Genomic DNA, 13,413 nt, shown 5'->3' on the forward strand with positions numbered 1-13,413 from the left:
AAGGCACAGGGAACGCGGTACTGCAACGCGCAGGGCATGACAAGGCACAGGGAACGCGGTACTGCAACACGCAGGACATGACAAGGCACAGGGAACGCGGTACTGCAACGCGCAGGACATGACAAGGCACAGGGAACGCGGTACTGCAACGCGCAGGACTTGACAAGGCACAGGGAACGCGGTACTGCAACGCGCAGGACATGACAAGGCACAGGGAACGCGGTACTGCAACGCGCAGGACATGACAAGGCACAGGGAACGCGGTACTGCAACGCGCAGGACATGACAAGGCACAGGTAACGCGGTACTGCAACGCGCAGGACATGACAAGGCACAGGGAACGCGATACTGCAATGCGCAGGACATGACAAGGCACAGGGAACGCGATACTGCAATGCGCAGGACATGACAAGGCACAGGGAACGCGGTACTGCAACGCGCAGGGCATGACAAGGCACAGGGAACACAGTACTGCAATGCGCAGGACATGACAAGGCACAGGGAACGCAGTACTGCAATGCGCAGGACATGACAAGGCACAGGGAACGCGGTACTGCAATGCGCAGGACATGACAAGGCACAGGGAACACAGTACTGCAATGCGCAGGACATGACAAGGCACAGGGAACGCGGTACTGCAATGCGCAGGACATGACAAGGCACAGGGAACGCGGTACTGCAATGCGCAGGACATGACAAGGCACAGGGAACGCGGTACTGCAACGCGCAGGACATGACAAGGCACAGGGAACGCGGTACTGCAACGTGCAGGACATGACAAGGCACAGGGAACGCGGTACTGCAACGCGCAGGACATGACAAGGCACAGGGAACGCGGTACTGCAACGCGCAGGACATGACAAGGCACAGGGAACGCGGTACTGCAACGCGCAGGACATGACAAGGCACAGGGAACGCGGTACTGCAACGTGCAGGACATGACAAGGCACAGGGAACGCGGTACTGCAACGCGCAGGACATGACAAGGCACAGGGAACGCGGTACTGCAACGCGCAGGACATGACAAGGCACAGGGAACACAGTACTGCAATGCGCAGGACATGACAAGGCACAGGGAACGTGGTACTGCATCGCACAGGACATGACAAGGCACAGGGAACGCGGTACTGCAATGCGCAGGACATGACAAGGCACAGGGAACGCGGTACTGCAATGCGCAGGACATGACAAGGCACAGGGAACGCGGTACTGCAACGCGCAGGACATGACAAGGCACAGGGAACGCGGTACTGCAACGCGCAGGACATGACAAGGCACAGGGAACGCGGTACTGCAACGCGCAGGACATGACAAGGCACAGGGAACGCGGTACTGCAACGCGCAGGACATGACAAGGCACAGGGAACGCGGTACTGCAACGCGCAGGACATGACAAGGCACAGGGAACACGGTACTGCAACGCGCAGGACATGACAAGGCACAGGGAACGCGGTACTGCAACGTGCAGGACATGACAAGGCACAGGGAACGCGGTACTGCAACGCGCAGGACATGACAAGGCACAGGGAACGCGGTACTGCAACGCGCAGGGCATGACAAGGCACAGGGAACACAGTACTGCAATGCGCAGGACATGACAAGGCACAGGGAACGTGGTACTGCATCGCACAGGACATGACAAGGCACAGGGAACGCGGTACTGCAATGCGCAGGACATGACAAGGCACAGGGAACGCGGTACTGCAATGCGCAGGACATGACAAGGCACAGGGAACGTGGTACTGCATCGCACAGGACATGACAAGGCACAGGGAACGCGGTACTGCAATGCGCAGGACATGACAAGGCACAGGGAACGCGGTACTGCAATGCGCAGGACATGACAAGGCACAGGGAACGCGGTACTGCAACGCGCAGGGCATGACAAGGCACAGGGAACGCGGTACTGCAACACGCAGGACATGACAAGGCACAGGGAACGCGGTACTGCAACGCGCAGGACATGACAAGGCACAGGGAACGCGGTACTGCAACGCGCAGGACTTGACAAGGCACAGGGAACGCGGTACTGCAACGCGCAGGACATGACAAGGCACAGGGAACGCGGTACTGCAACGCGCAGGACATGACAAGGCACAGGGAACGCGGTACTGCAACGCGCAGGACATGACAAGGCACAGGTAACGCGGTACTGCAACGCGCAGGACATGACAAGGCACAGGGAACGCGATACTGCAATGCGCAGGACATGACAAGGCACAGGGAACGCGATACTGCAATGCGCAGGACATGACAAGGCACAGGGAACGCGGTACTGCAACGCGCAGGGCATGACAAGGCACAGGGAACACAGTACTGCAATGCGCAGGACATGACAAGGCACAGGGAACGCAGTACTGCAATGCGCAGGACATGACAAGGCACAGGGAACGCGGTACTGCAATGCGCAGGACATGACAAGGCACAGGGAACACAGTACTGCAATGCGCAGGACATGACAAGGCACAGGGAACGCGGTACTGCAATGCGCAGGACATGACAAGGCACAGGGAACGCGGTACTGCAATGCGCAGGACATGACAAGGCACAGGGAACGCGGTACTGCAACGCGCAGGACATGACAAGGCACAGGGAACGCGGTACTGCAACGTGCAGGACATGACAAGGCACAGGGAACGCGGTACTGCAACGCGCAGGACATGACAAGGCACAGGGAACGCGGTACTGCAACGCGCAGGACATGACAAGGCACAGGGAACACAGTACTGCAACGCGCAGGACATGACAAGGCACAGGGAACGCGGTACTGCATCGCACAGGACATGACAAGGCACAGGGAACGCGGTACTGCAATGCGCAGGACATGACAAGGCACAGGGAACGCGGTACTGCAATGCGCAGGACATGACAAGGCACAGGGAACGTGGTACTGCATCGCACAGGACATGACAAGGCACAGGGAACGCGGTACTGCAATGCGCAGGACATGACAAGGCACAGGGAACGCGGTACTGCAATGCGCAGGGCATGACAAGGCACAGGGAACGCGGTACTGCAACACGCAGGACATGACAAGGCACAGGGAACGCGGTACTGCAACGCGCAGGACATGACAAGGCACAGGGAACGCGGTACTGCAACGCGCAGGACTTGACAAGGCACAGGGAACGCGGTACTGCAACGCGCAGGACATGACAAGGCACAGGGAACGCGGTACTGCAACGCGCAGGACATGACAAGGCACAGGTAACGCGGTACTGCAACGCGCAGGACATGACAAGGCACAGGGAACGCGGTACTGCAACGCGCAGGACATGACAAGGCACAGGTAACGCGGTACTGCAACGCGCAGGACATGACAAGGCACAGGGAACGCGATACTGCAATGCGCAGGACATGACAAGGCACAGGGAACGCGATACTGCAATGCGCAGGACATGACAAGGCACAGGGAACGCGGTACTGCAACGCGCAGGGCATGACAAGGCACAGGGAACACAGTACTGCAATGCGCAGGACATGACAAGGCACAGGGAACGCAGTACTGCAATGCGCAGGACATGACAAGGCACAGGGAACGCGGTACTGCAATGCGCAGGACATGACAAGGCACAGGGAACACAGTACTGCAATGCGCAGGACATGACAAGGCACAGGGAACACGGTACTGCAATGCGCAGGACATGACAAGGCACAGGGAACGCGGTACTGCAACGCGCAGGACATGACAAGGCACAGGGAACGCGGTACTGCAACGCGCAGGACATGACAAGGCACAGGGAACGCGGTACTGCAACGTGCAGGACATGACAAGGCACAGGGAACGCGGTACTGCAACGCGCAGGACATGACAAGGCACAGGGAACGCGGTACTGCAACGCGCAGGACATGACAAGGCACAGGGAACACAGTACTGCAATGCGCAGGACATGACAAGGCACAGGGAACGTGGTACTGCATCGCACAGGACATGACAAGGCACAGGGAACGCGGTACTGCAATGCGCAGGACATGACAAGGCACAGGAACGCGGTACTGCAATGCGCAGGACATGACAAGGCACAGGGAACGTGGTACTGCATCGCACAGGACATGACAAGGCACAGGGAACGCGGTACTGCAATGCGCAGGACATGACAAGGCACAGGGAACGCGGTACTGCAACGCGCAGGGCATGACAAGGCACAGGGAACGCGGTACTGCAACACGCAGGACATGACAAGGCACAGGGAACGCGGTACTGCAACGCGCAGGACATGACAAGGCACAGGGAATGCGGTACTGCAACGCGCAGGACTTGACAAGGCACAGGGAACGCGGTACTGCAACGCGCAGGACATGACAAGGCACAGGGAACGCGGTACTGCAACGCGCAGGACATGACAAGGCACAGGGAACGCGGTACTGCAACGCGCAGGACATGACAAGGCACAGGTAACGCGGTACTGCAACGCGCAGGACATGACAAGGCACAGGGAACGCGGTACTGCAAAGCGCAGGACATGACAAGGCACAGAAGATGTCATAGTTCTCCTTTGTAACCCCTTACTTTAACCTTTAACTTCGGTTTTAAATAATTCTTTATAATTGTTGAATGTTTTTGTTTATTTATTTAGAGATATGTCATGGACCAAAGCTGCTGCAGCTCAGCTATGTAACCCTCAGCGAACCACAGGGCCATTTACAATGACCAGTCTTCGGACTGTGCGAGGAAACCAGACACTCAGAGGAAACCCAGGCGTTCACGGGGAGGACGGACAAATTCCTTACAAGGCCACTGGAGGTGTGCTCCAAGCTCTGATGCCCCAGGCTGTGATACTGTTGCGCCTAACCGCTACGCCATCATGATGTCCTCATTACACGTCACGCCTTGACAAGAGAAGATCTGCAGAAGCAGAAAATCCGAACTACACACACAAAATGCTACAGGAACTCAGCAGGCCAGGCAGCATCTATATGGTTGTCTCTCAGGGTCGGACGAAGGGTGAGTGCGTTTTATACGAGGCCGAGTTGCGAGCTCAACGTCAACCCGGCACAGATGGAGAGTGCTCTTGGGGGCGGCCTGTCACTGGATCGAACTCGGGAACCACCGTTCTCGAGCCTGGCGCTGATCTCACTGTGCCACCACTTGACCTTGTTGCACTGAGTAACCAGGGCATGAAAGATATTAAAGTGGAAAAGCCTTGCACAGAGACGATCCCACTCTCTCAGCCTCAGGAGTCAGGATCCAGTGGCACGAAGAATCATTACATCTGGCAACTTCCTTGGCTGCATCAAATGGCCACGTCTTCTGAAGCGCTCTGCTGCGCCCTACGCACTCCACAATGCGCTGCTGCAGCGCCTTCTCAGCCGTTGAACCCCCGGAGTTTCCTCCGCCTGATCCACCGAAGCAGTCTCCGCATGCTGGGATGAGCAAATTGCTCTCACCCAGGGTTTCAGACCTGTTGGCTACCCCCACCTGGTTTAACTGGCCTGTCGAAGCCGTTGCCCGGGGTGTGGCCGCTGTTGCATGCAAACAGCTACGAGGAGCTGGGCATTGGTGGGGACCAATAGAGGATGAGCCACTCCAAGAAGTGCGACAAGCCCCCATCTAGAGGTGCTACCCCTCCCACGCAGCATCTATGGAAAAGAATTTTGGGCCGAGACCCTTCAGCATGTCACACCCTGATCAGCACACCACAATAAATTCCTAATACGAGTCGTCATACATGGTGAAGAAAGCCGATGTTTGATATTAACTCTAGTTTGGGACAACATGCAGTCCTGGCTCCTCTCCTTCAGCACATCCTCTGACACTCAAGTAGAGTTACAATGGTGGACCAGTGGCATGAATAACTTATAGGGAGGTAGTAGCAATTTCCACCACTACTTTTAGGAACAATCTATATAGCTGCAGTTGCTGGGACTATGGAGAAGTGGGGAGGGCCTCAACTCTGAGAGACAGTAAATGGCCATTGGCTGCAGGGTGTGAGCCGTCTGGTTGGAAAAGGAGGGGTAAGGTGCTAAGAAGGAAGAGGGCTTCTGACGGTGAGTGAGGGAGGCCAAGGAAATGGAGGGACTGAGGGAGGTAGCAGGAAGTGAAGTGTGGTGAGCGGTGTCTGTGTGTCTCTGTGTGTGTGTCTGTCTGTGTCAGTGTGTGGGTGTGTGTGTGTATGTGTCGTGTGTGTGTCTGTCTGTGTTAGTGTGTGTCACTGTGTGTGTGTCTGTCTGTGTCAGTGTGTGTATGTGTTGTGTGTGTGTCTGTCTGTGTTAGTGTGTGTAAGTGTTGTGTGTGGGTGGGGGTGTGTGTGTGTGTCTGTGTCAGTGTGTGTGTATGTGTTTTGTGTGGGTGGGTGTGTGTGTGTCTGTCTGTCTGTCTGTGTCAGTGTGTGTGTGTGTTGTTTGTGGGTGTGTGTGTGTGTGTGTGTCAGTGTGTGGGTCTGTGTGTGTACGTGTTGTGTGTGTGTGTGTGTGTGTGTGTTGTGTGTGGGTGTGTGTGGGTGTGTGTGTGTCAGTGTGTGTGTGTGTGGGCACCACAGTAGTATAGTTATTAGTGAGACTCTATTACAGCTTAGGACATTGGAGCTTAATTGGTCATCGTAAATTGTCCCGAGATCAGGCTACGGAAAAATCGGGGGTTGCCGGGTGGTGCACTTTATCTCAATAAATAAGTGTGTGCGTGTGTACACAGCAAAGCTTCGTCTCCCGTTATTTTGCCTCTGGCCTAGTCTGTGCACTCTGCAACTGCCACCCCTCATTAACACAGTTCACACACAAGCATCTTTCACTCCCCACAGCTGTCGACCTCGATCCCGAGGGACTGTCTGACCGTAACCGAGACAATCCCACTTCCCCTACTCACCGCCATTGCTGAGTCTCTCCGGGAGCTTGGCGAGGTGAACTGTGAAGGGAAGGAAGCTGATAAGCAGCAGAAGAAGGTCCTTCCTGCCGTTAATGATTGATCTGCTTTCGATCTGACTGTAGCCTCAGTCATTTGTTTGCCCTGCAGGGAGCTTTACTGATTTTGATTCTTTTGTCTGATAACCCCACGTTGTCCCATAACTCCACCACGGTATCTGGACAATTGCTCAGAATCAGTTATTATCACTGACATGCAGTGTATGGTAAAATATGTTTAATAGCAGCAGTACAACACGAGGCATTAAAATATACAGTATAATAAATTACAGAAATATAGATGTCATGTATATATAACATATTATTTGTATGTGTGTGTGTGTGTGTGTTTATTTATTTAAATAACGCAAAAAGAGTGAGGTAGTGAGGAAGTGGTCATGGGTTCATTGTCTGTTCAGATGGTGGAGGGGAAGAAGCTATTCCTAAAACGCTGAGAAGTCAGGCTCTTGTACTGATGGTAGTAATGAGAAGGAGTGTGCCCTGGGTGATGGATGCCCCCTGTCTGAAGGCATCGCCTTTTGGAGTTTTCCTCGGAGGCTGGTGGCTGAGATTACCAGCCTCTGATGCTGTGCATTGCTGCGCCTGTGCCCGACAGTGATGTAAACAGTTCGATTGCCCTCCATGTAACTACCTGTTCTATCACTGGCTGCAGTAGACAGGTTGGTGAAGGTGGGGTTGCCATGCCGGCTGTAACCGAGTGTAGAATTGGGACGTTAAGTTGCAGATGTACCAGATGATGAAGCATTGTTTGTGGTTTTGGTCACACTGTTATATGAAAGGTATCATGTCTGGAAAGAATGAGAGTGTTGTCAGGGCTAGCCTGTGAGGTTAAGCAGGCTAGGCTATGGACGACCTGGTAGTGCAGCACTTAACCTACCAGGACCAGCACACCAACTGCAGTTTCAGTTCCTGCCACTGTCCGTAAGGAATTTGTTAGTTCACCCTGTGACTGCGTGGTTTTCCTCCGGGTGCTCTGGTTTCCTCCCACAGTCCAAAAACACTCAGGTTAGTGAGCTGTGGGCATACTGAGATGGCTCTGAAAGCATAGCAACACTTGTGGGCTGCCTCCAGCACATCACTGACACAAAACAATGCCTTTCACTGTATGGTTCGATGTACAACTAATCCATCTTAAACATGGAATATAAAGAATGTAAAAAGGAATATAAAGAATATAAAAAGAATCTTAAGTAAGAAATTAGAAAAGCTAAAAGAAGAAATTCAAGCCACACATACAAAATGCTGGTGGAACACAACAGGCCAGGCAGCATCTATAAGGAGAAGCACTGTAGACATTTTGGGCCAAGACCCTTTGTCAGCCCTTTGTGTTGTTTGAATTTCCAGCATCTGCAGATTTCCTTGTATTTGTATTGGGTCCAATGTCGTTTGTCATATACATTAATGATCTGGATGATGGGTTGGTAAATTGGATTAGTAAGTATGCAGATGATACTAAGATAGGTGGCGTTGTGGATAATGAAGTAGGTTTTCAAAGCTTGCAGGGAGATTTAGGCCAGTTAGAAGAGTGGGCTGAACGATGGCAGATGGAGTTTAATGCTGATAAGTGTGAAGTTCTACATTTTGGTAGGACTAATCAAAATAGGACATACATGGTAAATGGTAGGGCATTGAGGAATGCAGTAGAACAGAGTGATCTAGGAATAATGGTGCATAATTCCCTGAAGGTGGAATCTCATGTGGATAGGGTGGTGAAGAAAGCTTTCGGTATGCTGGCCTTTATAAATCAGAGCATTGAGTATAGGAGTTGGGATGTAATGTTAAGATTGTACAAGGCATTGGTAAGGCCAAATTTGGAGTATTGTGTACTGTTCTGGTCACCAAATTATAGGTAAGATGTCAACAAAATAGAGAGAGTACAGAGGAGATTTACTAGAATGTTACCTGGGTTTCAGCACCTAAGTTACAGAGAAAGGTTGAACAAGTTAGGTCTTTATTCTTTGGAGTGTAGAAGGTTGAGTGGGGACTTGATAGAGGTATTTAAAATTATGAGAGGGATAGATAGAGTTGACGTTTTCCATTGAGAGTAGAGGAGATTCAAACAAGAGGACATGAGTTGAGAGTTAAGGGGTAACATGAGGGGGAACTTCTTTACTCAGAGTGGTAGCTGTGTGGAACGAGCTTCCAGTAGAAGTGGTAGAGGCAGGTCATTTAAAAAAAATTGGATAGGTATATGGACAGGAAAGGAATGGAGGGTTATGGGCTGAGTGCAAGTCGGTGGGACTAGGTGAGAGTAAGTGTTTGGCATGGACTAGAAGGGGAGAGGTGGCCTGTTTCCGTGCTGTAATTGTTATATGGTTATGTAGGAGATTCTGCAGATGCTGGAAATCCAGAGCAACGCACACAGAATGCTGAAGGAACTCGGCAGGTCAAGCAGCATCTGTGGAGGGGGAAAGGAGAAGCCCTTTCCAGTACTAATGAAGGGTGTCGGCCCCAAACATCAACTTTATTCCTTACTATACATGCTACCTGACCTGCTGAGTTCCTCCAGCATTTAGAGTGCAAAGCTAATCTATCTAAACAACATCAACGATTTATCCCCTCCCCCCAACAAATGCCAACCAACTCAGTAAGTTCCTTCACCAGTGATGCACCATCAATAACTCTCGGAGACTGGAAGTGAACAATGGGCTTTTATTAGCAGCAAAAAGGGAGCACGACATCTCGGAGACTGAGGGAGGAGCAGTGCCCCAATCGCCTTTATACAGGGGTCTGTGTGAGGAGCCACAGGAGCAGTCAGCAGAGGGGCACGTCCAGACAGGTGTACATAGTTTACCACAAGCAGATTGTTTGTTGCTCCAGATTCTAGCACTGGGGGCAGAGGGGAGTTAGGGAGCAGAAGTTTAAGGGAAACACGAGGGGGTATTTCTTTACTCAGAGTGTGATAGCTGTGTGGAATGAGCTTCCTGTAGAAGTAGTAGAGGCTAGTTCAGTTGTGTCATTTAAGGTAAAATTGGATAGGTATATGGACAGGAAAGGAGTGGAGGGTTTTGGGCTGAGTGCGGGTAGGTAGGACTAGGTGAGATTAAGAGTTCGGCACGGACTAGGAGGGCCGAGATGGCCTGTTTCCGTGCTGTGATTGTTATATGGTTATATGTTATGGTTTTGGCCAATGTTGATCCCTCAACAAGCATCATGAAACTAGGGTAGGCGTTGTGGTTGTGGGAGCTTGCTCTCTACAACAATGACCATTCAACGGCAGTAACTAATCAAGAAAGTGTGTTTCATGATTCTCTGCTGGATATTACACAAGCCCTTTGTGACTGATAAGAAGCTGCTTTTTTGTAGTCAGGACTGAATTGTGCTGGGGAGATGGTGAGGATAGTTCTCTTTACTTTGGCACACTTTTATCTAAACTGATCCTAGCCAAAATCAGAAGCATGACTCTCCCCCTGCAAAGGCATTTTATTTGACTTCAAAAGCACTGATAATTGGACAGTCTGTGTTCCTGTCACTATCTCAAAGTTCAGTTATAACTTAACAGAAATGAAAGATTAACTAAAACTTTGCATAGACTGTCCCAGTTGACAGTTGTGAAAAGTGCAAAGTCCCTTCAGTGTGGGTGACAACAGCAGGTGCTTGCACAAGAACTTCTGATCGATGATTCTGATTACGTCAGTAACTGTCTGTGACTACACTCTGAGAAGTTACCGTGTTACCTGCCCAGAAAGATTAGCTTGAAATTTATCGAGCACAACACCCACTTAAACAGCCACTTTCAGACTGAACGTTGAGGTGCCTTACTGAAATTACTTTACTTGAATTGCTAAAGTTGAAGTTTAGTGTCATTCAACCGTACACATGTACACAGATATACAAGACAATATTCCTCAGGGACCAAGGTGCAAAACACAGCACATGAAATAATATCAACAGATAATAAAAATACTCTGCAGATATACTAGATGACATAGAGTGAATATGACAAGTAGTTAAATATAAAACAGTATAATGCTACTGAAGCTATCATAAATAATCCATACTGGGTGGTAATAGGGTGTTCAGGAGTCTCAGAGCCTGGGGGAAGAAGCTGTTACCCAGACTAACAGACTTATTTTGCAACACCTTCTGCCTGACGGTTGGAGGTCAGAGAGCCTGTGGGATGGACGGGAGGGTTTCTTGACAACACTGAGGGCTCTGCAAACGCAGGGCTTCTGGTTCACGTCCTGGATGGGAGGGTGGCGAGGCCCTGATAAAGTTTATACTATTTGTTACAGATGAATAAATTGAATATCTAAGATTTTTAAATATGCTGATTTATTGTATTTACTTGTTAGATTCATTAACATAAATATTTAGTCATAGAGCCAGAAACAGGCCCTTTTTTTTTCAATTTAAACCACTTGGCTATTTATTTTCAATTTATGTACAGCTGTTTTAAATTCTTGATGGATACAGCATCACCCGAATCCTGTGCCCAATAGCTTTTGCAGGCAGGTTACTTTTGAATTTAGCACGGACCATGCCACTGTTACCATGAGAACGAGTCACTTTACCCCAAATAACGCGAGTTTTATTTGGTTTACCGCCAGGAGTGACAGTATTGTTCTTTGCCTTGTATACATAGGCACATCTTTTGCCCAGGTAAAATTCAGTTTCATCACGGGAGTAAACACCCTCGATCTTCAGCAGAGCTGTATGCTCCCTTTGGTTTCGAAGGCCCCGTTTATAGCCAGGAAAAACAGCTTTGCACCACAATCTTCCAGGCATTGTGAGTGTGCGCCAGGCAGCCGGACCCACTCACAGCCTGCCCCAAAGCCCAGGCCCTTTGACCCATCTAGTCCATGCAAAACTATTATTATGCATAGTCCCATCGACCTGCTCCCAGACCACAGCCCTGCATACCCCTCCTATTTACGTACTTATCCAAACTTCTCTTAAATATTGCAATTGAACCTGCATCCACTACATCTGTTGGTATCACACTCCACACTTGCATCTCCCCCTTGGTAAAGAAATTCCCTCTCATGTTCCCCTTAAATATTTCAAGGTATGTTAAACATTTCTTTTCGAGGAATTACGGATTTTTATTCCTAGATCCCTCTGTTTTACTAAATCCTGAGTAGCTTACCCTTCACTGTGTGTGTAAAAGCTTCTCTGGTTCATCCTCCCAAACTGCAGCACCTTACACTTCTCTGCACTAAATTCCATCTGCTATTTTTTATCCCTTTGTCTCAACTGGTCCAGATCCCATTGCAAGCTTTGACAGTCTGCCTCATGGTCAACTACACCCCCGATTTCTGTAAGTTCAGATTTCAGGATCGGAATCAGAATCTGATTTATTATTACTGACATAAGTTGTGAAATTTGTTGTTACTAGACTCTAGAACATTACAGCACAGTACAGGCTCTGTGGCCCTCAATGTTGTGCCGACCCATATATTCCTAAAAAAAGTACTAAACCCTCTATTTTTCTTTCATCCATGTCCCTGTCCAAGAGGCTCTTAAATGTCCCTAATGTTTTAGCCTCCACCACCATCCCTGGCAAATCATTCCAGGCACTCACAATCCTCTGTGTAAAAAACTTACCCCTGATGTCTCCCCTAAACTTCCTTCCCTTAACAATTGTACATATGCCCTCTAGTGTTTGCTATTTGTGCCCTGGGAAACAGGTACTGACTATCCACCCTATCTATGCCTCTCATAATCTTATAGACCTCTATCAAGTCCCCTCTCATCCTTCTATGCTCCGAACAGTAAAGTCCCAGCTCTGTCAACCTTGCCTCATAAGATTTGTTTTCTAACCCAGGCAACATCGTGATAAATCTCCTCTGCACCCTCTTCATAGCTTCCACATCCTTCCTATGATGAGATGACCAGAACTGAACACAATTAAGTGTGGTCTCACCAGAGATTTGTAGAGTTGCAACATGACCTCTCTACTCTTGAACTCAATCCCCCTGTTAATGAAGCCTAACATCCCATAGGCCTTCTTAACTATCCTATCAACCCGTGCAGTGACCTTGAGGGATGTATGGATTTGAACCCCAAGGTCCCTCTGTTCATCCACACTCAAGTAACTGAACTCAGCCTTCTGGTCTGTCCTTCCAAAATGCATCACCTCACACGTATCCGGATTGAACTCCATCTGCCACTTTTCTGCCCAACTCTGCATTCTGTCTGTATCCTCTTGTAACCTTCAAGAACCTACAGTTCCATCCACAACACCTCCAATCTTCATGTCATCTGCAAACTTATTCACCCATCCTTCCGCCTCTTCATCCAGGTCATTTATAAAAATCACAAAGAGCAGGGGTCCCAGGACATATCCTTGTGGCACTCCACTAGTCACCGACCTCCAGGCAGAATACTTTCCTTCCACACTACCCTCTGCTTTCTTCCTGCAAGCCAATTTTTTTATTCAAACAGCCAAGGTTCCACTTATCCCATGCCTCATGACCTTCTGCATGAGTCTCTCGTGAGGGACCTTGTCAAATGCCTTGCTAAAGTCCATGTAGACCACATCTACCACCGTGTGCGCACAGCATTGCCACTTTAAGAAGGCAGAAGGGAATTGTTTACTACTTTAAGAGTACA

The 13,413-nt window shown here is 49.9% G+C and overlaps 2 protein-coding genes across 2 annotated transcripts in view; both read right to left on the reverse strand.

The window, feature by feature from the left end:
• lgals2b (lectin, galactoside-binding, soluble, 2b) overlaps positions 1-6,945 on the reverse strand; it is a 33,732-nt gene extending 26,787 nt beyond the window's left edge. The window contains exon 1 of the mRNA XM_059954201.1: positions 6,803-6,945. Within this exon, the coding sequence (XP_059810184.1) occupies positions 6,803-6,934 (132 nt within the window). The 5' untranslated portion in view covers positions 6,935-6,945. The remainder of the gene's footprint in view (positions 1-6,802) is intronic.
• Positions 6,946-11,197: 4,252 nt separating this feature from the next.
• On the reverse strand, positions 11,198-11,634 carry LOC132382832 (large ribosomal subunit protein eL33-like). Its single transcript, XM_059953281.1, has one exon. The coding sequence runs from the start codon at positions 11,584-11,586 to the stop codon at positions 11,254-11,256; it is 333 nt and encodes a 110-aa protein (XP_059809264.1). The 5' UTR covers positions 11,587-11,634; the 3' UTR covers positions 11,198-11,253.
• Between the last annotated feature and the right edge of the window lie 1,779 nt (positions 11,635-13,413).

The sequence above is a fragment of the Hypanus sabinus genome, chromosome 29 (genome assembly GCF_030144855.1).
Source record: "Hypanus sabinus isolate sHypSab1 chromosome 29, sHypSab1.hap1, whole genome shotgun sequence".
NCBI lineage: Eukaryota > Metazoa > Chordata > Chondrichthyes > Myliobatiformes > Dasyatidae > Hypanus > Hypanus sabinus.

Bases quoted from the DNA above. Each gene is read 5' to 3' on its own strand.
- LOC132382832 (XM_059953281.1), bottom strand. From the start codon at position 11,586: ATGCCTGGAAGATTGTGGTGCAAAGCTGTTTTTCCTGGCTATAAACGG.